Source organism: Alexandromys fortis, unplaced genomic scaffold, assembly GCF_014885135.2.
Source record: "Alexandromys fortis isolate MF-2015 unplaced genomic scaffold, M_Fortis_MF-2015_v1.1 scaffold_29, whole genome shotgun sequence".
NCBI classification, from domain to species: Eukaryota; Metazoa; Chordata; class Mammalia; order Rodentia; family Cricetidae; genus Alexandromys; species Alexandromys fortis.
The window spans coordinates 12,367,347-12,394,847 of NW_026067891.1; the positions used below are offsets into that span (position 1 = coordinate 12,367,347).

A 27,501-nucleotide genomic window follows, 5' to 3' on the forward strand; every position below is an offset into this window, starting at 1 on the left:
GCTGTCTCCACTCACTCTCGACAGAGACTCACTCTCGACAGAGTCTGTCAGGAAGCCTTATGCTGGTTTGCTGATAAACTTCAGACTTCTGCCTGCATGGCACTTACGGAGGGGTGCCCATCAGCAATAGTTTTTCCTACTCCTCAGGGGCTTCTTATCTAACTTTAAAAAAAGATAAAAATAACTTAGCTGGGAGGAGGTGGTTCACAACTTTAACCCCAGCACTAGAGAGACAAGAGTGGGTGGATCTCTGTGAGTTCAAGGCCAGTCTGGTCTACTGAGTGAGTTCCAGGATAGCCAGGGCTGTGCAGAGAAACCCTGTCTTGAAAAACTTGAACAACTTTTTAAAAAAGATTAATTTTAAAGGCAGAAAGAAAAGCAGAAATTCCCTTATCACTATCCGAATCACCCTGAACTCATTTCCGTTCGCCAGGCACCCTGGTCTGCACGCGAATGAGGAAATATTCCTAAGAAGGAATAGGCCGCACTGACAGCAGAGGTTCCCTCATCCTGGCTCTCACTTCACGTTTTGGATGCTGCAAGGCTGGGTGAGAGGAGACTCCAGGCAGCTGGGCTGCCCCGGGCACTGCCATGAACCACTTCCAGGCCATTCTGGCTCAGGTGCGGATGCTGCTCTCCAGCCAGCAGCCCAGGCAGGTTCAGGCCCTCCTGGACAGCCTGCTGGAAGAAGAGCTGCTCTCCCGGGAATACCACTGTGCCCTGCTCCGGGAGCCTGACGGCGAAGCTCTGGCCCGGAAGATTTCCCTGACCCTGCTGGAGAAAGGGGACTTAGGCTTGGCTTGCTCGAGCTGGGTCTGTAGCAGGCTGCAGGACCCAGTGTTAGAAAGGGCCACCAGCTACAGGGACCATGGAGGTAAGCCGGCATCCCTTGGAGTCAAGAGCAGTGATGTGTGGCCAGCCCTAAGGTGTCCTTTCCTCTCTGAAAGGGAAATCCGTGGACAGGATGCAGGGCGAGCTCTTGGAAACCCTGGGTGACTGAGTGCTGAGGGCATGTAGCATGCTTCCCACATAGAGCAGAGCATCCTCAGGGGATAACTGCTGACTACCTGCTTGGTCCATGCCTAAGAGCCATCAACACTGGACTGCAAGGTGCACGGTAGACAGAACTCCTGCTTCTAGCAGACACACCATCTAGTTGGAAGACAGAAAGGTATAATTAGTCACTTCAGGTCAAAAACAGAGAAACTGCATCTGGGGATGAAATTCAGTTGGTAGAGGGCTGGCCTAGCAAGCACAAAGTACTAAGTTTGATCCCAGCGTTGCTTAAAGGGGAAGTAATAGTGCACATTTGTAATTTCAGCACTCGGAAGATGTAATCAGGAGAATTAGAAGCTCATCCTTGGCTGTACAGTGAGAGCAGCCTGTGCCACATAAGAAAAACATAGGGAAAGGGAGGTCATGGAATAGGGGGCGAAAGAACTGGGGATCAGAGGGCAGTGTGTTTGTGTGTGTGTGTGTGTGTGTATGTGTGTGTGTGAGAGAGAGACAGAGACAGAGAGAGACACAGAGAGAGAGACAGACAGACACACACACACAGAGACAGAGACAGAGAGACAGAGACAGACAGACACACACACACAGAGACAGAGAGACAGAGACAGAGAGAGAAACAAAGAAAGAACTGACTGGCAAAGGGATAGAGAAAAAGAAAGCCAGAGATGCCCAGATGGACCAAGAGAGAAAAGGGAAGGAGACAGGAAATAAAAGAGAGCTGGAAGGAAAGGATTGAAAATCTGGCCGGAGACAGAGACATGGAGAAATAGAAGCCAGTTCAGGAGGAAAGAAAAGGGGTGTCTATTTTTTTTTAATTGCATTTATTTCTTTGTGAAGGAGGTCAGAGGACAACTTGTGGGAGTTTATTCTCTCCTTCCATGTGTGTTCCAGGGATTGAACTCAGGTTGTCAGTACCTTTACCCCCTGTCCTGGTGTCTTAGGGTACTGCTACAATTCCATGTGTGTTCCAGGGATTGAACTCAGGTTGTTAGTACCTTTACCCCCTGTCCTGGTGTCTTAGGGTACTGCTACAATTCCATGTGTGTTCCAGGGATTGAACTCAGGTTATCAGTACCTTTACCCCCTGTCCTGGTGTCTTAGGGTACTGCTACAATTCCATGTGTGTTCCAGGGATTGAACTCAGGTCATCAGTACCTTTACCACCTGTCCTGGTGTCTTAGGGTACCACTACAGTGTTCTTTCATTCACTTTCTTTGGTGCTGAGGATGGAACCCAGGTCTTTGTGTGTGCTGGCATGTACTCCATCACTGAGCTCCACTATAGCCTGCTCTTAAATCCAGAGAGAAGTGTCGCTGCCTCTGCTCCCATCCGTCCCTCCCTCAGCATGTCTGACTTCCTCCTCAGGAGCAAAGAGATGCTCACGGAGACAGCTTTATCTGTTCTCCATGTGTGCTGTTTGGTATCAGATTGGGGCCACAGATTCCAGCCTCTTTGGTCCCATCCTGCAATTGGTACCGATGGAGTCCTTGGAGTGTGTAGGGCACAGGTGAAACAATCCATACCCACTTCCCAGGTCTCCCACCCATCCCAGCCCTTTGAATGCATGTATCCCTCATCTAATGCACAAAGCAGAGACTAACTAGATGCCGCAAGGTAGGGAGTGGCAGAGGCTAGTTTAGAAGACAGACAAGTGCTCCTGAGTCTGACGGGGGTGGGAAGTGTTCAATGTTTTTTGATGACTATGAAACACTAGACAATGCCGTGTTTCTGCTATGGCATATGCATTATATATCAGTGGGGCTGGCTGTTCTTGTGTATAAATTCCCAAGTCGATGGTATCTTTCCTCTGCTGAATACAGCTCTCCTTCTCTCCCTTCTAACATGGACACGGTAGGAAACCTTTACTGTCTTTCATCTCTCTGGATTTCCAACAGGGTGAAAGTGGCCAGTGTCATCCTACTGGGGCAGCTCTCCACCTGGGGAAGCAGTGCAAGTCTTCCTCTTTCTCCTGACCGCCACCAAGGGCAGCTCCCTCCCTCCACTGATGCCCACACCTCAGCCACTGCTATCCCCTCTTCCTGAGTACACTGGTTCCTGTTTTTTAACTCCGTTTCCTTCCTGGGGGTGTAATATTTTGTTTTGGATCTCACGTGATTTCAGAAAATGGAAGTGGACTCAGGGTATGATCATCAGGGGCTGGGAGACAGAGGGGCATGTTCCCTATTCCCTCTTCCTGCCCTCCAAGCCAGCTCTGTCCCAGATTGGGGACACACACGGGGTGTGTGTGTGTGTGTGTGTGTGTGTGTGTGTGTGACAGAGAGAGAGAGAGAGAGAGAGAGAGAGAGAGAGAGAGAGAGAGAGAGCGAGCAGACAGAGATGGAGAATGGGGGAGGGGAGGCCCCACAGGGAGGAAAGCACACTGACTGAATTCAAAAGAAAGTTGCAAAAAGGAAACCACTGGTGTTGGGTTTGTGCTCACTTGGAAACGATCTAGGCCCTCCACTGCCCTGACACTGCACTGGCTCCTGCATCACTGATGAAAATCTGGACGATAGCACAGGCCTGCCACATTCTGGCTCTCATCAGCTCTCTGGCCTCTATCCCTGCTGTTGTCTACTCAGCCCCCCCCCATGTCCCCAGTGTCCCCAGATGCATCTGCTCACTGCCTGCCTCAGGACCTTTGCATGTTCTCTCCTCTGCCCGGAGTACTCTTCCCCAGGAATCCTCTTCACCAACGGCTTAAAATGTCCTTTAACTCTTGCTTCAAATATTTTTTTTAAATATTTATTTATTTATTATGTATACAATATTCTGTGTGTATGCCTGCAGGCCAGAAGAGGGCACCAGACCCCATTACAGATGGTTGTGAGCCACCATGTGGTTGCTGGGAATCGAACTCGGGACCTTTGGAAGAGCAGGCAATGCTCTTAACCTCTGAGCCATCTCTCCAGCCCTTTGCTTCAAATATTACTCATCATCAAAGCCTACCCTGAATATCCCAAGTCATACAAGTCCCTCTCTGCTGTAATCCCGTGCTGAGGGGGCAGGGACAGGAGGGTCTCTGGGGCTTTCTGGCTGTCACCCTAGTGCCAGGTTCAGCAGAGACTGTCTCGGAATAAAGTGGAGAGAGATAGAACAGGACATCCAGTTCCCTCCCTTGACCTCTGTGCCTGCCTGCAAACACGTCACACACACACACACACACACACACACACACACACACCGCACATCTTGCCCAGACTGACTTCTTTTTAACCATCTGTATAATTTATTATTGTGTTTCGTGTGTTTGCAAAGAAGTTTCACAGGACATAAGCTTATGATATGTCTCAAATGCCCTATGGTATCATCCTAGGGACACATTTGGCATGTAATACATAATCGTTGAATGTTGGATGGTTTTGTATATGGACTGATGAGTGGATGATGGATGCGTATGTGGGTAAATGAATAGGTGTCAGTGAATGGATAGGTAAGGGAGTGGGTGAACATGATGGGTGGGTGGATGGATGGATGGATGGATGGGTAGATAGATGGATGGGTGGATGGATGGGTGGATGGAGGGATGGATGGATGGATGGATGGATGGATGGGTGAGTGGGTGGACGGAGGGATGGGGGATGGATGGGTGGGTGGGTGGGTGAGTGGATGGATGGATGAATGGATAGATGTGTATGTGTACATATGTATGTATGTATGTATTTATGAATGGATGGATGGATAGGTAGATAGGGGTGGGTAGATGGATGAATGGATAAATTATTGGGCGAGTGTGTGGGTGGGTAGACAGATGGTGAACATATAAGGGTCATGCACTACCACCATTCTCTCTTTACAAATGAAGTAAGCCGAGGCCTGGAGAAGCTAAGTAACCACATGCCTTGGAGCTAGGAGAGGGCTATTTCATCTAAAGAGAGAGGACCCATTCCAGACTTTTCTGCTTGACTCCCTTTTCTGAACAGCCCTAGGATCCAGAAAATCTACCAGAACAAGTGAGCAATCTCTAAACTTTGATGGGCTGATGACAGGTGGTGGCCTGCCCTCACTGCAACCATATAAGAAAGTCCTGTCTGGAAGAAGACCTGGAAGGCTGGCTCTGATCTACAGAGAGCAGCCTGTGTACACAGCCCCAGGAGAGCTCCAGGGAGTCTGGAGCTCACAGTTTCATCCTGAGGAAACTCAGAGGGCTCAATGAGAAATCAAATCAGACACTCAGACAGAAGCTAGTCAGTCACAGCTGATAGCCCCTGAGAGGGTAGTCACAAGCCAGGGAAGGGCAAACTCAGAAGGGTCCTGATGAAAAAAATAGCTGTAAAATAGAGGTGACAGGAGTCACAGAGTCACTGTTTTGACATTTAATGTGAGACACGAACATTCCCAGTCCCAGTCAGCTGCTTCTGACTCCGAGACATCAAAGCTGGTGTCTTAGGCGACCATGGTCTGGTGTGAACAGGAGAGGGTAGCCCCAGTCTTGGGTTTGTCGATGAGCTAGGAAGTCTTTTGATCCTTTTTTCTCTGATATTCAGGACATCCCTTCCAGACTCCTCACTCTGGAATATTTTTTATTGCAGCATACTGTTTTGAGTACTACATTACTGCACACTGTCTCGGGGACTCTGGGATTTCTTATATGGGTTCCACTCTGGGAGACACAGCATAAAGTCTCCCTCTAGGATGCTACCTGACTTATTGGAAAGGGGCGTTCCCTAGCCCCCAGCTTCCTTCCCCATTTGGAGGTTAGGGTGAGGGACTGCCCATATGGGCTCCTCCCTCTTCCAGGTGTCTTCCCCAGCTCCTGCCCTGCTCCCAGCAGTATGCCTCCTTACCTTCTGGACTCAGTTTTTCCCCTGGTATGCCTCCCAGCAGTTAGCCTGTGGTTCTTTCACTTCCAGAAGCCACAAAAGAAGAAGTGCCTGTGCTGGGAAGGGGAAGTTAGTACTTCCAGGAGGATTTTCCCAGCCTGCTCTGTGTCCTCTTGCCTCAGAACTTGGCTCCTGACCAAGCCAGGGACTATTTCTGATTCTGATGCTAATGCCTTGAGTGGCTCACCTGGACCCTTCCTTCTGGTCACCTCCGGGCACTTCATGTCTCCCTCCAGCACACTTTATTCATCCCCCAACCTTCTGCAATCTACTTCTTGATGAATCCATTTATAAACCATATTGACTTACCAAATTCATTAGCTTTCCTATTTGCCTATCCACTCACTTGTCACCTACCTTCCTACCAGCGGGTGAATCCATTTACATCCCCATCCATCTGGAAGTGGCATTCTCACATAACTCCCTGCCTTCCTAACTTGTAACATGCCACCTTTATCCTAACTTACCATTTTTGTCTCCTCCCCAAGTCACTTATTTAGCTCCCACTGGGAATTATGAGTATCCCAAGAACCATGAGGCAAGAAGACACTTATGACAAGTGAAGGGACTGTTTTAGGACTCAAGCCAGCCTTGATCAGTAAAACAGTTGCCCGCCATCCGTGCAGACAATTCCAGAATTGGGTGTGCCCACACACACACAGACATGTTTGTACATCTGTACATGTTTGGGGAGTGGGGTGTGCATGCACATGCGTATACCTGTGAATAGACACCAGAGATCACCATTTGTGTCTTCCTTAATCACTCTTCACCTTTTGTTTTGAGACAGAGTCTCTCAGTAAACTTGGAGCTCACTAATTGCTCAGCACTAAGGCCATCAAGTCCTAGTGATCCTCCTGCTCTGCGATCATAGGTGCAGAGGACCATGCCAGTTTTTACTTGGGTGCTGGGATCTGAGTTCAGATCCTCATGTTTGTACAGTAAACACTTTGACAGTGGAGCATCTCCTAGTTCCCAAATAGGGCTTTAAGGAAAAGATTGCCCAGGACTGGGTTGATCCTTCCTTTCCATACCTTGTCTCCATTTACTTCATACTGGGAGGGTATAATTTGCTGCCTATACTATCCTGTGCCCTTCCTTTGCTTCCCCATCTTCACTGACCTCTGATGGGTACCAGCATTGTTCTGAATCTCCAGCATTATTCTTCTGGGTGCTGATATGGCACCCTGTCACAGTCCTGTTTAGAAACTGTCTGCCCAGGCATGGGCACACTTCTTAATTATTGAGGCACGTGGGTCTGGGATCTAGGGATGTCAAGGAGGATGTAGAGAAACCAGGTAAGAGCACAGGTACATGGTGCTCCAGCCAGGTGTATTCAAGCTGAGCCCTACTGTAACACAGACTCGCCTTTGTGATGCAACTCTGGGGTGGCTGGGGGCCATCAGAACTAGCAGCCTCTAAAAACAAGAAGGGACCTCACATGTGTCTCAGAAGAGCAGAGTATCTGATGCCAGTACTTCTCCCTGGCTCCAGGTCATGAGGCTGGGAGTGGGGCATAGTGAGATTTCTACTGTTAACTGTTTTCCCCTACCAAACAAAAGCTGTTTCAAGTTGACTCCTAGCATTTCTCATTTGTCTGTCTACTTCCCTCTTGGGACTTTAGCAAGCAGTAACGATGGCTATAAAACTGTCACCATACAAAGACAGTTACTACACAAATTTTACCCACGGGGAAACAAAGGCTCTCCGATGGGAATCGAGGGGCTTAAGGTCACCCGGCTGCCAGGAACAGCTACGCCACCCTTTGTCCCCCAGAATTCACCCACTTTGGTGCCACGCTCACAGTCCCCCTACCACCCACACGAGAATTTCTTTGACATGTTTTCCCAAACCATTCACGTTTATAATTCATTTTCAAAGCAAGTTTTGTTTTCTGTGACAAGGAGGGGAAAGAGTCCAAACAGCAGTGTTGTTTGTCTTCAGCAGGGTCTCATGTAGCTAATCGAACCTCCAATTCTCTGCGGCATTTGGGGTGACCTTAAAGGTCTGATTCTACTGCCTCTACATCCCGTATTCTGGGATCGCATATATGCACCACCACATCTGGTTTGTGCAGTGGATTAAACCCAGAGCTTCATGTATAGTAGGCAAGCACCTCACCAACTGAGCCCCAGCCCCAGCCCCAGCAAGTCATTTTTAAAGAAAAAAAATCAAGCAATATTAGTAGATTTAAGCCAGATACTGCTCTCTGATGGGAAGCTGCCATCTGTGGGCAGAGTCACCCAAACCAGAACTTTTTTTCACTGATGTCACCTGAAGGATGGGCAGAGTGAAAAGGTACTCACTCTCTCCGTCTGTGACTCAACGTTGCTTATCACCACAACTAAGTCGCCCTGAGCCAGTGAGCTCTCAGGCTTCACTCTTAGAGTCAACATTCCGTGTGCAACTTGGGTTTTAATTCAACATGTAGGAATAAAAATGATGGCCCTTCCGGAGAAATCCAAAGCAGTGTGCTGTGTCCACGAGGGTGACACTAGGGAGCAGGAGCTAACACTCCCCACAAACCTAACAGCTCTTTGGTGCCTTGTGGGCATGTGTGGGAATCTGATGCAGGCCCTGTCCTGCAGAAGATGGCAGAGACGGTAGCAGGCACCAGTGTGGATCCATAGCAATCATCCTTTCAGGTGTCTTAGCCAATGTGCAGCCTTCTGTGGTCACCCAATTTGGCTTGCAATGAGGAACTGAAATTAAATAAGAAGCTGTGGGTGGCTAAGGGAGTATGGGCAAATTAGAGGGTATCCAGCTACAGGATATGAACCGTTTGGGCTTCATTGCCATTTTCAGTTGGTCCCCTACTTGCTTCCTTTGCATGCTGGCTGAGCTCTGGGCTCCTGACTGGTCTAGGGAGGCAGGTGAGTGGTGAGGTCACCCGCTTCTCACCTGGACATCTGAGGACCTTCTTGAAGAAGTCTAGCACACCAGGAGGGACACCCGAACCCCAGACACTGTGCATCTCTGCCCTCCACATCATGCGTGGCCTGGTTCCTTGCCCTTCTGAGTCCTACCTGCCGGAGTTGCAAGGTAAAAAGGAGGGGAGACAAAACTGATGTGACTAGAGCTTTCACGAGCGTGGTGAGGGGCTTGCCGGACGGACAGAGTCGCTGCTGCTGTGAGTTACCAACTAGAGGAGGTAAGAAAAGGGGTCTGTGTCCCACTGAGGTGGGCCTAGTGGAAAGTCTTTTCATTTGAGAGACACTGGAAACATCTAGATGCCCGGCAAGGAGTCTTTCTCAGCATTCAGATGTCTAAGGGCTGTGCTGGCAGCACTTGGCTCTGCTGAGGTTTGGGAGTTATCTGGTCTTTCATCTCCTCCTCTTCTTTTCCCTCCTTTTTCTCCTTCTCTGCTTCCCTGAGGATATTGAACCAAGATCCTGGGCACACTAAATAAGCTCTCTACCCCTGAGCTACATCTCAAGCCCAGCTCTGTCTTTGGGTAACGGAGGCGTGCCTCTGTAGGAGACTTCTACCCCATCCCTGGGAAGCTTAACACTCCCCAAACTGTAATTGGGCCTGGTGTGTATCTGGTAGGTACAGATCTTCTGGCAGACTCTACTCTCTCTGGTCTCCGAGTGGTTTTGAGGAGTAGGTGCAGGGACAGACGGTGAGCATTGACTTTCGTGGAGAATCTGCTTTGGAGACAGCACAGTAGGTTCACCACCCAGCTACACTCTTGGCTGCATCTGTGTTGTGCCTCTGAACCACCGCTAAGCTCCGGGTTTCAGTTTTCCTCAGCGGTCACACAACGGACTCACAGGAATGTGTCCGTGGGTAGGGTAACGGTGAGAATCAAACAGTGCGTAGTACCTGATTCTCTGTAGTAACCTCCTGTCATGGGGGTCCTTGGTAAATGTTACTCTATGGTTAGAAGGGGCTGGACCCCTTTTCTCAGCTGATCCTGAAATGTACCGACTAAACCATAGTGGCAAGTGTTCAAGCAGTTGACGGTTCTGAGTGGGAAGTAGTGTTTTAGGTGGGGAGAGAGGTCAGAATCGAACTTCAGCCGCAGATTAGGAAATCTAGCCATGAAAGGGGAAGTGACCTCTCCAAGGAGGCATGTCCTGGAAAAGCAGAGGGTCTAAGAGCTTTATTAGTGAGTATCAGTCTAAATGCCCCAAGGAGCAGCTTATCCGTAGTTGTTGGACTGAGTGGAGAGAAACAGAGGGCCGCCAGGGCTGTAGGTGAGATGGCCTGCAAAGTCAAACACCTGCCCTGCCTCAGCTCTGAAGCCCTCTCCTGCTAGGCAAGAGCTGGCCCAAGTGAGATCTGCCTGGAGGGTGAGTCTCTGGGGACACTCAGTCCATGCAAACTGGATTTGCCATGTGGATGCTTCTGAGAAAGCACGTGGTCCGGTGTCGCGCGCAGGAGGGAGGGTGCTTATCTCTTTCTTTGGCCCAAAGCTGGAGGTGCAGATAGAAAGTGAAAGGCGGAGGGTGGGGGTAGCCGCCACAGAGCAGGAGTGAGGTGGCTGCCAGGAGCCTGCCCGCCCCAAGCTCCTAGGAGCCGCTGAGGCGCTGGCGGCTGGAAGAGGACTAGCAGAGCGCGCGGGAGTCGGGGCATTGCCGTGGTAGATGTCTCTAAGGTGCGACTGGGAATCTTAAGTTCTGAGGCCGGCAACTCTTTGCCCGAGATCAGAAGGCCAGGCTGGAAAGAGCTGGAGGGTGTGCAGACGGTAGGGAGGCTTCTCCGATCCTGGACTGCTTGAGGGAGTTGGGAGTCAGAGCCCCTAGGCTGTGCGCAAAGCTCACGGGAGGGCATGAGGTGGGGGAGGGGCGCGGGGAGCAGGGGAGGGGAGACAACCTTGCAGAGTGTTTGCCGCTCTGGCAGACAGGCAGGTGTGCACCTCACCAGTCCTCGACATCTACCCAGGGACGCGCGCAAAAGAGGGACCCGGGACCTTGGACCAGGGAACTCCCTTCTCTGGACCTTCATTTGCCTGTTGGGACATACCACTTTGGAGTCTGGGTACAAGGCACTTCTTGCAAGGATTTTTGCACATAGGGTGCAGAGTTCTGGCAATGACCATCTAGGGGGTGAGGCAGAGACCTTACTTTGCCACATCCTTTAAAGAGAGTTGCAATGAATGCCAGGAGGGGTGGGGAGAGTTCTCCTGGAGACCCAAGCAGTTATAAGGGCAGCCACTGTGCCTAGCTTTGTATGGGACCCTAAGCAAGTGCTCTCCTTCTACAGAGTCTCACAGCTCCCTTCTCCCAGGCCTGATGCACCTAGTCCCTCACAAAGCGGACCTCTTCCTCTCAAGGCCAGTGGTTCCTCACTTCTGAGCAAAATCTTAAGCAATGCTTCCAAATAAATAAATATAATTTCTCAGGCAGATTGATGAAACTTAATTAAGGAAACTTGGCTTTCCTCCTTTGTAGCCTGGTGTAGCCAAAGGGCGTCATCTTCCCACTGCAAATCCTGCTTTCCTGGAGGCTCGGAATGAAGGTGGGGAGAAGCCCTCACAGATGCATGAGCAGCCCGTCCAGTAGCCCAGGTTTGGGAAATCTGGGAGGCTGTTGATGGCAGGTCCCTGGTCACATGGTCTTCAAGGTCCCTAGCTCTGCCCCAGGCTCTGTTCGCTGGTACCAGCCCCCCCCCTCAGGCAGGCCCTGGAGTGCCAGGCCCTGCCTCTGTCCTACAGGTGTTCCCTAGGTGCATAGGCTGGGAACCTGGGTTAACTAACCTCTCCGTGCTGATTCTAGCAACTTTCAAGGAGAAGCACTAATGTGATCTGGGGAAACTGAGTCTGGGGAAGTGGTCTTTTGTTGTTGTTTTTAAGTACATGCTAATATATTCACATATATTAATTTACTTTAAACTCATAATCAAGCAATATATAATTTATATATACACATAACCTATAAAAGTATATATAATCACATGTATTAATTAATATGTTTATGTTTGATTTTGTTTTGTCAAAAGTCCTAAAGCAAGCTGTTGAGAGGATTTGAACCCAGATCTCCTGAGAATCCTGTCTGCTGCCTGGGTAGCAGACGTGAATTCCCACGAATGTTCTTGGGCTCTGAGCAGACTATCAAAGAGAAACCTGGCAGTTAGTAGAGCAAAGGTCATCTGATGGGCCAGATATTTTATTTGGCGTACATTCTGGAAATAAACTGGAGGATGCTGCGCCAAGGCCCTGTCTCGGGCACTCAGGAGGATGCTGTGCCAAGGCCCTGTCTCGGGCAATCAGGGGAGTGGCTAGGGTGGGGAAGCTTCTAGCTTTGACTCTCAGGCTTCTCTTCACTCATCCTGGCTGACAAATGGCTTCCCTTCACCCTCACTGCTCTGTAGAACATGCAAAACACAAGAGATTTCTGGACAGCTGTCCAACTCACGCAGGAGTGCTTCGGAAACCCACTAGTGTGTGTCAGAAGGAAAGGGCTTTGAGAGAACTGGTGTACACCCAAAGGAGTGTCACAAAGAGGCAGTGGCCGAGGAAGCCTCTCACTCGGGGAACCCTTACTCAAAAGAGAATCTGGGCTTCTCTGTCAGTGTCTTTAACAGACTAGTGATTTCCTCCTCGTCCCCCTGCTCTTCCTCCACTTCCTCATTCTGGTCTCACTCTCTCATTCCTTCCCCCTTCGTCTCTTTCTCTTCCTCCTCTTTGTAATTGCATTCTGTTTATTATTTATCTAGCTGTGGTGTGGAAAGGGGCGGCACATGTACCAACATGCGTATGTGGAGGTCAGAGGATAACCCTGCAAGAGTTGGTTCTCTCCTACCACCACGTGGGTCCTGGAGATTGAATGTAGCTCGTCAGGCTTGGCCGCAGGCGCCTTTACCCACTGGGCCACTGGGCACATCTTGCTAGCTCTCTCTCCCCTCTTTTGAGATAAGGTCTGGATGTAGCTCAGCGAGACTCAAACATGCCATCCTCCTGCTCAGGTCCCCTGAGAACTGGGGGTTCCGGGGGGTTGCCACTACGTTAACACAGTGCTGGAGAAGTTGATGCTATTTCAATAGTGCTGTTTTGTTTTGGTGGCAGGTGGCATCATTGTTTCCTGGCAGCTCAAGACAATGATAGAAAGTATTACTGTAAAATCATGGTGAAAACGTGCAACCTAAATCTACTACTGAGCATGCTCATAGTGTTCTGGAACCATCGCTACCTCTGTCTCTAAAATTTTCCGCCCCACTCCCAAATGAAAACTCTGAGCAATGGAGCAGTATCTCCCCCTCTCCTGGTCCCTGGTGACTTCCATTCTGCATCTGGCTCTCTGATTCCTACTGCTCTGAGTGCTTTGTGTAAGTGCAGTCCTTCAGTGTCTGGCTTCCTTTCTTAGCACATCTTCAGGGTTCATCTCTGCTGCACCCCAGGAACGAGCACAAGGGAAGACTATTCTAACACAGAGAGACCATGTGTCATGCTCGTAGGCAGCTTTGGGGTGTACGCAGCTTGTTTCTGCCTTTGAACTTTGTCTTATTTTCCTTTTTTGTTGTATTTGTAGTTGTTTGGGTTATAATTTTGAGATCTGGGTATAAGGTTCTCACTCTGTTCTCCAAGCTGGCAATCTCCTGACTCTACCTCTGCCTCTGCAAAGTGCCAAGATTACAACTGAAGTGAGCAGGACCACGCCCAGCAGCCTATATAATCTGTTAGGCTACTTGTTTTTAATTTCAAAATTTTTTTTTCTTTTATGTGTTAGTCTCATTCTAGCCCCACTGGCTTCATGCTGTGTTCAGTACCATCATCTCCTTCCGCCTCCGGAGTGCTGGGATTACAGGCGTGAACCACCACACCCTGCCAGATGGTTTCAGTTATTTCTTTGTACATTTATTCATTTATTTGGTTGTGCAGGTTTGGGAGCCAGTACCATGGCATGCCTGTGCAGGTCAGAGGACATCCTGTGGAAGCCAATTCTCTCCTTCCAGCTTGTGGCTCCTGGGAACCCCCTTTACCCGCTGAGTAACTTTCTTTTAAAATAAGTATATTTGAGTAAGACAGTGACACACATCTGTAACCCCAGCACTTAGGGGCTGAAAGATACAATGAGACCCTTTCTCAAACAAACAAATAAAGACCCCAAACATGTGGTTGCACATGCTTTCAATGCCAGCTCATTGATGGCAGAGGCTGGCAGATCTCTGACAGTTCAAGGCCAGCCTGGTCTATATAGCAAATTACAGGCCAGCCAAGGTTAAAAAATGAGACCATATCTCATATCATCATCGTGAATAATCCCAAACAATAAACCCACATTTGCATTTCTCCTCTAGTAACATTTTTGTTAGTATAAGGAAGATACTAGAGTAAGTAAGTTGGGCATTGTCAAGCAACAGTCCAGAGCAGACTGGACAACACTGAGTTAGAGGGGAGGAAGATGAGGCTGTGGAGAAGTCCAGGCCAAGGGCCAGGTCACACTATGGAGGGCAGCCGAGACGTTTTCAAAAAGAAACCCAGAAGAATGGAAGAAGTATCTGACCTGCCCCTGAAGTTGCCAGCTGAGGGGAGTATGGGAAATATGGCGGAATGCAGGGAACTATGGGAGGAGCCAGGCAAGCTAAGATGTGGAGTCTGCCTGGCAAGGGAATAGGCTTGGGGCTTTGGGAATTAAGCCTCCCTTCTTTTTAAAACAATATTTATTTTTGTATCATTTTTAATTATGTGTAGGTGTGCATGTCTATGCAGGTGGGCATATGAGTGTAGGTGTCCGCAGAGGCCGAAGGTGTTGGATCCTCTGGAGCTGGAGTTACAGAGAGCCGTGAGCTGTCTGCCGTGGGTGCCGGAGTCCAAACTCAAGTCCTCTGCAAGAAGTGCAAGCGCTCTTAACCACTGAGCCATCTCTTCAGCCCTAGCTCCACTCATTCTTCAGCGTCAGGTGTGAGGAAAGGAGCATTATGGGGGGTTCTGGGTGTTACATGTAGAGATAGCTGCCAGGTAGTTAGTGCACTTGAGAGCTGAGGCAGGGAAACTGAGTTCCAGGACAGCCTGGGCTGCACAGAGAGACCCTATCTCAGAAGAAAAACAAAATGCCCTCCAAAGGAATATCAATCCCAAATCCAAGGCCTGGGAGCATAGCTCAGTGACAGAGCTCATATCTCTAGATTCTATATCCCACCACAAGGGGCGAAACTTGGGATGGTAATTACACCTGGAGAGGAAGAGACGCAGATTAAATGACAGTAAAGCTCCCACATTTCTGAGATAGTGTCTCTTGCTGGAATCTTGGGCTCTCTGACTAGGCTAGGTGGATGGTCAGTAAACTCCATGAATCCTTCTGTCTATACCTCCCCACTGCAGGCACTTAACACCATGCCCAGCCTTCTTCATTATTGTTGCTTTCTCTCTCCATCCTGTGTGTGTGGTATGGTGTTCGTGTGTATACATGTGCATGTGGGTGTGAGGGTAGCATGTGCAAATCTTATTATTCTAACAAGGTCCCTCACTGAACCTGGAGGTCATTGATTGATTGTCTACACTGATTGATTAGTGAGTTCTGGGAAATCTGCCTGTGCCCATGCTCAGGCACTATGAATAAGACACACACGACCTTGCTGGACTTCTTATGTGTGTCCTGGGGATCCAAACTGAGGCCCTCGCTCTTGTGTAGCAGGCATTTTCGTGCCTGAGCCATCTCCCTAGCCTTGATCTTCTTTAGATTGTTTACTTGCTTGCTTCTTCACTTTTTGAAACATTGTTAGGGTTGTGGTGATATTTAAGAGAAGTCAGAGAGTTGTGTTTTTTTCTCATCTACTGTGTCCATGAATGCATAGCCTCCCCAGCTACCCACCTGCATCCCTTAGCAGTCCAGGTCACCATCTTTGACTCTGCAACAGCACCTCATATTCAAAGTCAAAGTTTGGGTTCAGTCTTGGTAGGGCGCATTCCATGAGTTTGGACCAGTGTGGGTTTGGAGCAGTGCGTCCATGATGGCAGTGTCTTCCAGAGTGGTTTCCCTGCCCCATAAACTACAACACTCCAGCCATTGTTCCTCTGTGGCTCTGCCCAGGCTCTGGCAGCCATTTGGAGTGACGTGAAGTTGGCACTACACAAGTTGGGTCAGTGTCTTCCACTCAGAAAAGTTGTTGGTAGCTGTTCAGTTTGCTTCTGTCTTATAGTCCTGAGGGAAGGACTCAGGGCCTCCCCCATGTTGAGTGGTGGCTCTCTATATATCAACCCTGTGTTTACCTTTTGTTATGTAGCCCAGACTGGCCTTGAACCTGCAGTCTTCCTGCTGCCACTTGAAGCTGGTGTCACAAGACCTTCCACCAGGCTTGGATCTCAGTGTTGTTGTTTTGTGTGCTTGAGATGAGGTCTCACTATAAAGCCTATGTTGCCCTCAAACTCATGATCCTCCTGCCTCGTCTTCTTGGGCAGTTGGTATTGCAGACCTGTATGATCACACCCAACTACAGCTGTGCTTTTAAACTATTCTGTGAAGCCCCTTTTAGAGAAAAGGAGGTTCTGGGCTCCTCGATGCCCTTTCAAACAACAATTTTTTCTCATTTGTTAAAGGATCTGGAATCCTTGTAAAATGTCACTTGAAAGCCATTGTTCCCCTGCAACTCTCTTATGTAATAGATGACAGCCTTGGTAACTGGAGACGGGAAAGGGTTTTCCCAGAGTCACACAGCCTCCAAAGCAGACAGGGCTTGGCTCTCAGGGCCCATGACTCTTGCTTTGGTCTTGTGCCATTGGGCTGTTGTGAACTTAGTCATCCCATGGTTGGGCTACCCTTGCTTCCTCTCTCCCACCTCCACCATGGAAAAGCCCTGTGGGTTGCTGACAGGGACCAAAACCAAATCTATTTCCAGTTTTTCTAATTACTATATCTTGCCATATGCTGGGGGGCTGCTCTGAGCCCAGTGGAGCTAGGGAGCTGGGATAGAAATGCCAAGATGGTTGAGGGTTCTGGGTCAGAGAGGACAAGCTTGGCAACAGGGTGAGGACAACCAGAGGGCGAATTCCTCTCAGATCACCTTTCCCAGCACCACACAGCTGCAGCTCTGTGTTCCCTTGACATCTCTGTGCTCAGGACAGTTGCGGTCCTCAGTTCACTCATATTGACCCTGTCCTAGTGACTATCCTGAGTCGTCTTTTGCAGCAAGAAGGCTTCTTCCAAGCCAGAAGGACCTAAGACAGCCTCCAAGGCAAGAGGGGCAAACCAGGAGCTGAAGAAGTCATAACTGAGAATTACTAACCTCTAGAGGACAGTCAGGAATTGGGGTTGTTAGCAATAGCAGATTGTATGATCTGAAGAGAAACATTGTGTTGGCCATATGAACATACATGTATGCACACACACCACTCAAATCCACTCATTAGCTTAGGAAACAAAACCACTAATATCATGGACTTGATTCAAGGCCCAGTTTTGAAGCCATACTTCAACCTGCCATTCACAGTGGCAACCAAGAGTCAAACAATTGCAGCATTTCCAGAGATTCCTGATGTGAACCTTCTCATACATGAGCCTTCCAAGCTTCCTGACTTCAAAGGAAATACCAGACCTCCTTTTTCCCTTCTAAACTCCAAAGTCCCTCAGCACAGCTTTCTGTGGTGTGTGTGTGTGTGTGTGTGTGTGTGTGTGTGTGTGAGTGCATGTGTGTGCACTGGGGATGTAATCCAAGGTCTTTCACATGCTAGGCAGGTGATCTACCACTGAGCTACATCACAGCCCAGTCTCTCAATATTGCTTACGTGCCTCGGTTTCTCTTCTGTCTCTTGAGATCACCTGAAGCCCCTGAAGGAAGTGAAAGTCCTAGCTGAGAGTAGCAGTTTCCGTCAGTCTCCTCTGTGTCATGCTCTTGAGCCTCCTGCCCACTCTGAGACACAGGCCTGAAAGCCATTTCCTCCTTTGTCTATGGTACTTGCCTCCTCTTGCCCAATCCTAGTCTTCATCTTCTTCCATGAGCTCTTGGAACAGGGTCACCACTACCCCCAAATTCCAGACAGCTTACAAGGTATCAAGAACACAGTATTGTTCATTTAAAAAAAAATTATGTGGGCCTGGAGAGATGTCTCAAGTGTTAATGGTGCTGGCAGCTCTTTCAGAGGGGCAGAGTTCAGTCCCCAGCATTCCATCAGGTTGCTCACAACTGCCTGTAACTCCATCTCTGGGGCTACAATGCCTTCTTCTGACCACCTGTAACTCCATCTCCAGGGCTACAACGCCTTCTTCTGACCACCTGTAACTCCATCTCCAGGGCTACAACGCCTTCTTCTGACCACCTGTAACTCCATCTCCGGGGCTACAACGCCTTCTTCTGACCACCTGTAACTCCATCTCTGGGGCTACAACACCTTCTCTTGACTGCCATGAGCACTTCCCTCACACGCCGGCCTATACACATAAAATATTATCTTCCTAACTGCAGCACAGCAGCAGCTACCATCACACTTGCTGTCCATTCAGTGGACACTTTGGGAACCTTTAAAATCTTGAGTTCATTGAACCTTTCATCTCTCATCATTACCATTAACCCAGAGAAACAAAACAAAGCCTCCACTGTGGGGCTGGAATGGTGGGATGCACTGGGGTGGCAGCTTAGGTAGGTGTGGAAGCCTCAGGGAAGGGCAGTTTGCAGACGGCCCATTCGCCAAAAGGCAGCCCCTGCCCTCTGGTGTGCGCAGACATTTCTTAGAAGAGGAAATTGTCTTGTCACCCACATGTCCCCTTCTCAAGTAACAGTCCCTCCCATGGCAGCAGCAGAGGATGTGGTCGGCCACTCATTATTGTAATCTGGTTCTTCACCTGAGAGACAGGAAAGTAATTAGTTAAGGTGCGATGAGACCTGAGGGGGCACATGTGTGAAGCTCGTCATACAGTACGAGGAACTCAGAGTATCTGTGCAATCTTCCCTGCACCGGTCCTAGGTGAGGGGAGTCTAGTGTGCGGGAATGTGCTGCAGGCTTGGGGCAGGGCACTGTGATAGCTACCGGTCTCATCGCCGTAACAAACACTTGACAAGAACAACGTAAGGGACCCTTGGCTTACGTTTGAAGGGACATTGTATCCGGAAGGCACGGTGACAGCAGAGGGAGGAAGTGGCTCACACTGCATCCACAATCAGGAGGCAGAGGGAGATGCATGCTGCTGCTCAGTTCTGAACCCCTAGCCCACAGAGTGATGCTGCTTGCATTTAGGATGGGTCCTCCCGTCTCAGTCACTGCAGTCTAGAAACTCATAGGCCTGGCCACAAGCTTATCTCCTCGGTAATTCTAGATCCTGGCAAGGTGATAATCAAGATTAACCATTAAAGGTGCTAAGTGGGCAGGGTCTTTCTTTGTTCATCCCCACATGACTTGAGCCGTCTGCCCTGGGCTGGGGCAGCTAAAGAGAACCCTTCTTCACATTGGGGTGAGCAGGGTTATCTCTGCCTTCCACCTCTTTCGGAACTTCCAGCAGAGGAGAGGGTCTATTTCAGTGACTTTTGAAGAAATTCCTAAGCAAGCAGAAACATGTGGAACATGGCCCCCAGAGGCATTGAGAGCCCTGGGTGTGAGTGGAAGCAGGTTTAGTGTGGCGAGAGGATCCAAACTGGGAGAGGAGAGTCCCTTCTCTGAGTCCCCCAACATAATGAACTTCCTTTGACTGGAGGTTGCCATGTGACTGTCACACTGCACCACGCCACCCTTGGCCTTTCAAGGTTCTCCCCATGTCTCCAGAGAACTGATACTTAGAGAGGGTAAGTCACTTGTCACTTGTAAGGCCCCACAGCTGGGCCTCAAACTCCCATCTCAGCGCCTGATGCCCCTTTATTCACGCCCTCTGGCTCCTCCCACTCCCAGCCCTCATCAGTCTTGGATGTTCATGCTCTGCCTTTTCCTACCACCTGTGAGACAGCTGAGTGAGTGTGTCTTTCCTCCCAGGTCATAGTCTGTGTGCCACCATGGAATTGGGGCTTCCAGAGGGCAGCTACCTGGAGCTCCTTAACAGCGATGCTGACCCCCTCCACCTCTACCACTTGTATGACCAGATGGACCTGGCTGGGGAGGAGATAGAGCTCAGCTCAGGTGAGCCTCGTTCCTCCCCTCTGCTGGCTAAGACAGTCAGCAAGCGTCAGGACCACGGACAGCTCCCAGCCCATTGCACTGCCCCTCAACTGGAGACTGTTGCTCTCCTTCCCCATCACCCCTCCTTCCAGACTCCCAGGATTCACCCTTGGGGCTTTTCCCTTCCAGAGCCGGACACAGACACCATCAACTGTGACCAATTCAGCAAGCTGCTGCAGGACATGGAAGGGGATGAAGAGACCAGGGAGGCCTATGCCAACATCGGTAAGAAGGTGGTGGAGACCAGAGAAAGGACAGAGAAAAAAATTCTCATTCACTAACCTCCCTGGGTCACCTTGAACAACAAAAATTTCCCTCCCACCAAAATTGTAGCTAGGGGGAGCAGTTAGGGCTGGAAGAGGACGACAGGGAGAAAGGAGGAAGGAGGACTAAGGGAGTTGGGTCCCTTCCCTGATGGCTGTCAAGCCAACCATGGCCATGGTACTTCCCTTCCTTTCTTTCCTTTTATGATTTTTGTGTTATGTTCATTTTATTTTATTTTTGAGACAGGGTCTTATCTAGCCCAGGCTGTCCTGCAACTCACTATACACCCCAGGCCAGTCTCAAACTCATGGCAATCCTCCAGCCTCAGCTCCCCAAGTGCAGTATCATAGGCACACACCAAATGCCCTTCTCCAGGTACTCTGAGCCACTGAGTCTGCCACTGCAGCAACTGACACTGGCAGCGTGTCCATTGCTACACTGTATGGCCAACCAAGTCCTTGGTGTGAGAGCTTCCTGCTTACAGAGGAGGAAACTGAGGCTGAGGGAGGTGGTGCAGCCTCAAGGCTGATGCACATGGCCAGGAGCAGATGTGAAATCCGCTGCCAGGGCTTCCTCACTTCCAGGTCCTGACTTAAGCATGAAAAGGAAGCGCCTGAGATTGAGCAGGTTGCTAAGGCGTGTCCAGCTTTGAAAAGAGATTCAGGGCCAGAAGGGTAGCCCTGTGGGTGAATAGCAATTGCCACCAAGCCTAATGACCTGAGTTTAAGGTGGAAGGAAAGAACTGATTCATGCTAGTTGCCCTCTGACCTCTACATACATTCCATGGCACTGGTGCATGTGAGTATACATACACAAGTATGCACACACACATACACACATGTGCATGCACACACATGCGCACGCACGCACACACGCACGCACACACATGCACACGCACATGCACAGCGAGTTCCCGACCATGCAAATGTCTTCCCACTAGCTCCAAATCACGTACCACATCATTTGCCATCACTTCAGGAGTGCCTCCGGTCTACCATGTTGAATGCTCCGAACACACGTCTGATCATTTGTGTCCACCTCTGGATAGTATGTGCTGTTTGTTCTCTTTGATCAGATGAGGAAACAGGAACCAGAAACATTAAGCAATCAGCTCAAGATTGTCCAGCAAATGAAGCTAGTGGAGAATAAAGACCGAGTTTGAGCTCAACCCGAAGGCCAGCATTACTGTTCTTCTTGGAGTTATTTTATGATGTAGATATGTTTTCATGAGCATATACTTTTACTCATTCCATGAAAGGCAATGTCTGTCTGTTGTTCATTAAGCTTACACTCAGCCACATTTATAGAGACCCTACTGTGCACCAGACTCAGAAGGTTGCAGCCCCTGGGCTTGACCCACGGTAGGACTTTCGGGAGACCTTCTGACTGACTTTGTGCTTCCTCTCCTGGCAGCGGAACTGGATCAGTACGTGTTTCAGGACACCCAGCTGGAGGGCCTCAGCAAGGACCTTTTCAGTAAGTCGGGGGATGCTGATAGTGGTCCTGCCTCAGTTTCTTCCTGACCTGAACAAATGCCTGGCAGCCGCAGGTACTCACTGTAGAGACCCAACTGGGGGCTCTGGGATTGTGACATGGGTCTCTGGTGTTTCTTCAAAGTAGAGCACATTGGAGCAGAGGAAGGCTTCAGTGAGAGCATGGAAGTTTCTGGAGAAGAAGCACAGAGGCCCCAGAAGAGACGTGAGTGAGCCCCTCCTTGACCTAGTCTGGCCTTTCTCAGATCTAGTCCCTCCTTATCTCTGCAGCCTGCTGTGGTCACAGTTACTCCATTAAGTCCTGTCTGCCTCCCCACCACAATCCCTGCCACTGCTTCCCAGGGAGGAACAGGCATCTCAAGAGCAAAGCTCCCTCCTCCTGGTAGAGTCTCTGTGGGCTGCTTCGGTTCCTGTTCCTCAATGACTTTTGAGTCCCACTTCCCCTTCCCTTGGGGTATCAGATGGAGGGTCTCTTTAAGCGATGGGTGTGGCCTCAGCCAGGATTGGATTGGAATCTTGAATAGCTGTTCATGAGCTATTCAACCTTGGCTAGGTATCTACACCTCTCTGAGCCTCCTGCCCAGTCTCTTGCCTACTTAGTCTGTCCTCATCTAATGGTCCTGGGTGCTTCGCCATACAGATTATGGCATCCCTGCTTTGCTGACCCTCCAGCTGTCACAGGATACATTCTGAAAGGCCTGTGTGTGCCATTCTTCCTCTTCTTCTGGCTCACAGAGAGACACTACATTGGCTACACTCTTCCCCAGGCTGCAGCCCATGCAGACTGCCACATTGTCCCTCTTCCTAAAGCACTTCCTCTTTTCCCATAGTTAGGTCCTTCCAAACTATTAGCCCACTCCATCCAGGAAGCCCTCCCTGACCACTCATCCACATAAAGTCACTGTCTTATTCACGTTTATCTCTCTTTTAATGTGTTTATTTTATGTGTATGAGTGTTTTACCTGCATGCATGTCTGTGTACCACATGTGTGTTTGGTGCCTACAGAGGCCAGAAGAGGGGGATGGTGCTCTGTGATATCTCTCTAGTTTATGTTTGTTTCTTGTGAGAGGTTGGTGTGTGTGTGTGTGCATGAGCACGTGTGTGTTGTGGGGATGAAGCCCAAGCCTTTGGAATGCTACACAAACACTCTACACTGAGCTGCAACCCCAGGCCTTGCACATCTATTTACTGGTGGGCATGGGAATCTGGTGTGTGCTGTAATCTAGTGTGCCAAGAATGGGCAGTGGGAGAGTTTGCCTCCAGCCCATCCCTTCCTTAGCACTTCCCTCTGAAGGCAGTTTGTGTCTACCTCTCCCTCTGAACCTTGTCAGAAATACTCTATCACCTGCTCCACCCCACCACACATACAAACATACATATGAACATACACTTACATATATGCACAATATATACACATATGTACATATGCATACACACACAAACGTATGTACATGTATACAAATACACACATACATATGCACACACTATTTCACTCTCTGCCCTTACCATGTCTTGGAGGGCATTTCCAGATTACTGTTGGAGAACACAAGGATCTGTCTCCAGAACACCCCTCCCACTTCTCCTCCTCCTCCTCTTCTTCTTCTTCTTCTTCTTCTTCTTCTTCTTCTTCTTCTTCTTCTTCTTCTTCTTCTTCTTCTTCTTCTTCTCTCTTTTCTTCTCTTCCTTCCTCTTTGCAAATTTCTTTCTTCTTTATTATTGCATGTGTGGGCACACGCATGCTATATGAGCATGTCCGTGTCAGACAGCTTTGCAGAGTCAGTTCTGTCTTTTCACCTTCACGTGGTTCTGGGGATTGAACTTGGGTCTCTGGGCTGCATTACAAGTATTGTACCCACTGAGCCACTTCACAGGCCCCTCCGCTCTCTTTCCTTTTGCCCTTTCTCTCCCTCTTCCCTTCCTATCTCCCTTCTTTTCTTCCCTACACCCAACCTCCCTCCCTGCCTCCCTCCCTCCATCCCTCCCTCCCCCCTTCCTGCCTTCCTCCCTACCTGCCTCCCTTCCTCCCTTCCTGCCTCCTCGCCTTCTTCTCTCCCACTGTCCCTCTATTCTCCCATCCCTCTGTCCCTTCCTCCCTCTCTGCCTCTACACTGAGCTAAGGTATGAGTCCCTCTGTGAGCAAGCATATCTCCCCTCTTCTTGAATTCCATAGTTAATATTAGGACCTATGTGCCTTGAGTTGCTTCACCCATTGGTAGATTCCTTGACCCATCTACCTGTCTCCTTTTGGCACCTTCCTAGTAAATTACAGCCTATGATTCCCCTTGCCACATACCCTCCAGCATCCTGACTCTTTCACATCTGGCCCAAGCTGGGTTCTTGGGTGGCTGCCCCCACAGTTGGCTGCACAGGTCTCTTGTTGAGGGACATGGGTTTTGCCACTGATCTGTTAAGACATTCTCTGCTTTTCACTGTTGTCTGCAAGTGGACAAGTGCTTGCAAGGGTATAGCATCCATAGAGAGCATTAGAGCTCTCTGGCAGGCTATGGGGGCAACCTGGGCAGAGCCCAGAGCAGCGGGCTCTAACCTCACCTGATCTGTGACTTTATGCCTCTGCCTCTCCTCTACTGTCACCTACCTGCCGAGATTCTTGTAGCTGAGACTTGGGCTCAAACAAGAACTGGCCAACACCCTGAGGAGTAGGGAGGAAGTGGGGCACAGTACCTCAAGTCCTCAGGCAAGGTCACATGACCTGTTGAGAACCAACAAAGTCCCATGGCTGGTCGCATCCCAACCCAGGGCCACTGATCTCAGGTTCTCTCTGCAGGCTCCACAGAAGAGCATGCTACAGACTCCAAGCACAGGAAGCTAGGTGAGATGGGCATATGATCCAGAGAGCCACTTATGGGGGAGCATAGGCATCCTCAAATGTAGCACAAGCCAGCATTGAACACCAGGAATTGGGGTTGGGAGTAGTTCAGGGGTTAAATGTGTGCCTATTGTGAACAAGGCCCTAGGTTGTATTCTAGCATCATGGAAGAAGAAAGGAAGAAGGAGGGGACAGAGGGAAGAAGGGGGAAGAGAGAGAAAAAGGAAGAGAGGATAGGAGGAAGGGAAATCCAAAGAGAGAGACCAAGGGAGAGAGGGAAGGAAATAGCTCAGAGAAATGAAGTTACCTGCCTAAGATCACACAGCTATGAGGGAGTGAGTGAAGAACAAACAGAGATGGTGATTCCTCAGCCTGCGCCGTGGTGGAGACTCTTATTCCGTCCCCTCCAAACCTCTCTCCTACTAGCTTCCATGGATCCCCCAAGATGATGGAGAGGTAGCTTAGGGAGTCCCACCCTGATGAGGGAGCAGGACCATCTCACAGCTCACAGTTCTCCCATTTAGTAGGAGTGTCATGTCCACCCTCATGGGAGCACGTGGTACTGCTCCCATCCATTGGACAGAAGCTGGAGGCTGAGGGTGGCACTTAGTCTCCCAAGAGTTTAGGGACCTGCTGTCTTCGGGTGGGAGGGGCCGGAGTTATGGGCCAAGTCATAGGTTTCTTATGTGAGGTTTCTAGGGAGGCCCCAAAGCCCAGCCACAAGGAAAGGCTGGGTATTTTTTGGCATAGATCAACAGCTGAGAAACCCAGCTACTTGGGGTCAGAGGGGGACAGGCATTTCCTTCAACTCCCAAGAGAAAGATTCTTGCTGTCTTGGAGGCCTGCCCCATTCCAGGTGTCCATCCAGCCTCTAACCCACCCCTTTCTCACAGCCGAGCCCTCTTCCGTGCCCATATTGACTGGCAGCTTCCTGATGGGGCCAGCAAGCCTCTCCGCCATGCCTTGTTTATCACCTGCTCTATCTAGTCAAGAGCCAGTGTCCAGCCATTTATACCTGGAGGGAGCTGTTCAGACATCTGGTATGTTGAGGAGAAGATGTGAGAAATGAGAGCCCCTTGGGAGGGAGCTGAATGTTTACCCCACATCACTAAACAGAAGTACAAAAATGGGTGCTGTGGATGGTCCCCGCTCACTGCCTCTGTCTCCTGCAGGGCCCCCCTCTAGGTCCTCATTGAACTGTCTGGATCTCCCCATTGGACACATCCAGCTTCTTCCCACTCTGCCCCAGGGACTTTTGCAAATCTCAGGGGCTGGCACAGGTCTCTCCAGTGTTCTGATCTACCATGGTGAGTATACAAGCCAGGATCGCAGCTGAGGGTCTCTCCTTCCTCCCTTCCCGACCTGCTGTCCCCTGCAGGCACTTGGAATTGTGACACAGCGCCTAGTCATGAATCCTCCCTCCCAAAAACACCTTCCTCTATCCTCATTTTCCCCAAAGTCAAGGTGGTCTGCATAGGTGACCAGACTCACAGGCTTCTGTGTCACTATTTCCTCTCGGCTTAGTTTACCCAAAAAAAAAAAAGTTAAAAAAGATTTTGTTTTAATTGTGTATGTGCACACACACATGAGAATGCTTTACTGCAGTTCCTGAAGAAGCCAGTGGTGACTTCTCTCTGGAGCTGGAGTTACAGGTTGTTGTGAGCATCCTAACATGGATTCTGGGAGCCAAACTCAGGACCTCCGGATAAGTAGTACTTGCACTTTGCCACTGAGCTATCTCTCCATACCTGAAACAAACAAGCAAGCAGCCTCAGCTTTACCTTTAAACTCAGTGGCACTCATTATGAAGCCAACAATAAGAGACTCCAGAGTTAACTCTCTCCTTGCCCCTCTTCAGTGTGCTGTGGGCAGTCTTGTGTGCATCCTTGCACGGCTCTCTCTAATTTGCCTTTTCTCTGATCAGCTAAATGGTGCCTGTTGACACACCATACTGAGGCTTCCAATAAGCCCTGGGAAGGCATGTCTGGACTCTCAGGGATTAGGATGGTTCCACTACAATCCACAAGCTCCTTTTAGGGTTGCATGACTGTTTCTATTTAAGATAATGGTGTCCCAGAAGCAAGGGAGCGACTCCTAACGTGTACAAGTGCCAGGAAGCATCTGTCCTGAGCACCCTGTGAGCTGACTGTGTCCACTTCACAGATGGGAGCTGGATATAACTTGGGGTTCCCTCCCTAGTTTCACCCTGAAATGCCTTCACTAGGAGGTTTCCTCTCTCCCCAAACTCACCGAACACTCACCTCAACAGCAGGAAGAACTCATTTATTCTGGAGCCGGATGGGAGAGACTATTGCCAGGAACACAGATTTACCATGCCCTAAATACCTCAATCCAGCGTGACAACAGCTAAATGAACTTTTAATAGTAACAGAACAAAGAGAGTTATAAGCCAGGTCATCTTTCAGATGAATTAGTAGAAACCCCAGGCAGGTTACAGCAAGGTAGGGTACCTCTGCTAGAGTCCTCGGATGCTACCTTCTGCCATTCTTAGCCTTTGAGTGGGTGGAAAAGGCATCTCCTGGTACATTGCCAAAAGGATTTTTTACCTGAAGTCTTAAGGATGCTAGGCCAAACACAGAGGTAGGCAATTAATGTCTACGAGGGTGGGTGCTAAAGACATCCCAAGACAATTGACCTGCAACTTTGCAGCCACAGAAGCTCTAGCTATTCAGTCGATGCAGCACCCTCACCCTGGGAAGGTCAGTTCACACTCCACAGCACACTCCTGGATGAGTCCCTAACGGTTCTTATGCCCCTCTTTTCCTTCCGTACAGGTGAGATGCCCCAAGTCAACCAAGCAGTCCCTTCAGGCAGCCCCACTGTCCCCAGCCTCCCCAAATCCCCAGGGCGGCCGGGCTCCACCAGCCCCTTTGCACCATCTGCAGCTGACCTGCCCAGTATGCCTGAACCTGCGCTCACCTCCCGTGTTAATGAGACAGGTGAGGACCGGGACTCTAAGAAAGGCTTTGAAACCAGGACAGAGGGCTTGGGGCAGGATATTTCTCAGTCAGTCAGAGCTGCCTGAAGAGGTGGGCAAG

The 27,501-nt window shown here is 49.7% G+C and overlaps 1 protein-coding gene across 3 annotated transcripts in view; it reads left to right on the plus strand.

The window, feature by feature from the left end:
* The first annotated feature begins 515 nt into the window (after positions 1–515).
* Ciita (class II major histocompatibility complex transactivator) overlaps positions 516–27,501 on the plus strand; it is a 47,236-nt gene continuing 20,250 nt past the window's right edge. The window contains exons 1-9 of one of the 3 annotated variants that reach the window (XM_050137129.1): positions 516–874; positions 19,675–19,818; positions 19,987–20,082; positions 21,535–21,597; positions 21,739–21,819; positions 24,401–24,445; positions 25,336–25,482; positions 25,615–25,749; positions 27,238–27,402. In XM_050137129.1, the coding sequence (XP_049993086.1) occupies positions 592–874; positions 19,675–19,818; positions 19,987–20,082; positions 21,535–21,597; positions 21,739–21,819; positions 24,401–24,445; positions 25,336–25,482; positions 25,615–25,749; positions 27,238–27,402 (1,159 nt within the window). In that variant the 5' untranslated portion in view covers positions 516–591. Of the gene's footprint in view, positions 875–8,672; positions 8,880–19,674; positions 19,819–19,986; positions 20,083–21,534; positions 21,598–21,738; positions 21,820–24,400; positions 24,446–25,335; positions 25,483–25,614; positions 25,750–27,237; positions 27,403–27,501 lie in introns of those variants that run through there. The other 2 variants (XM_050137138.1, XM_050137146.1) reach the window with 2 other exon arrangements.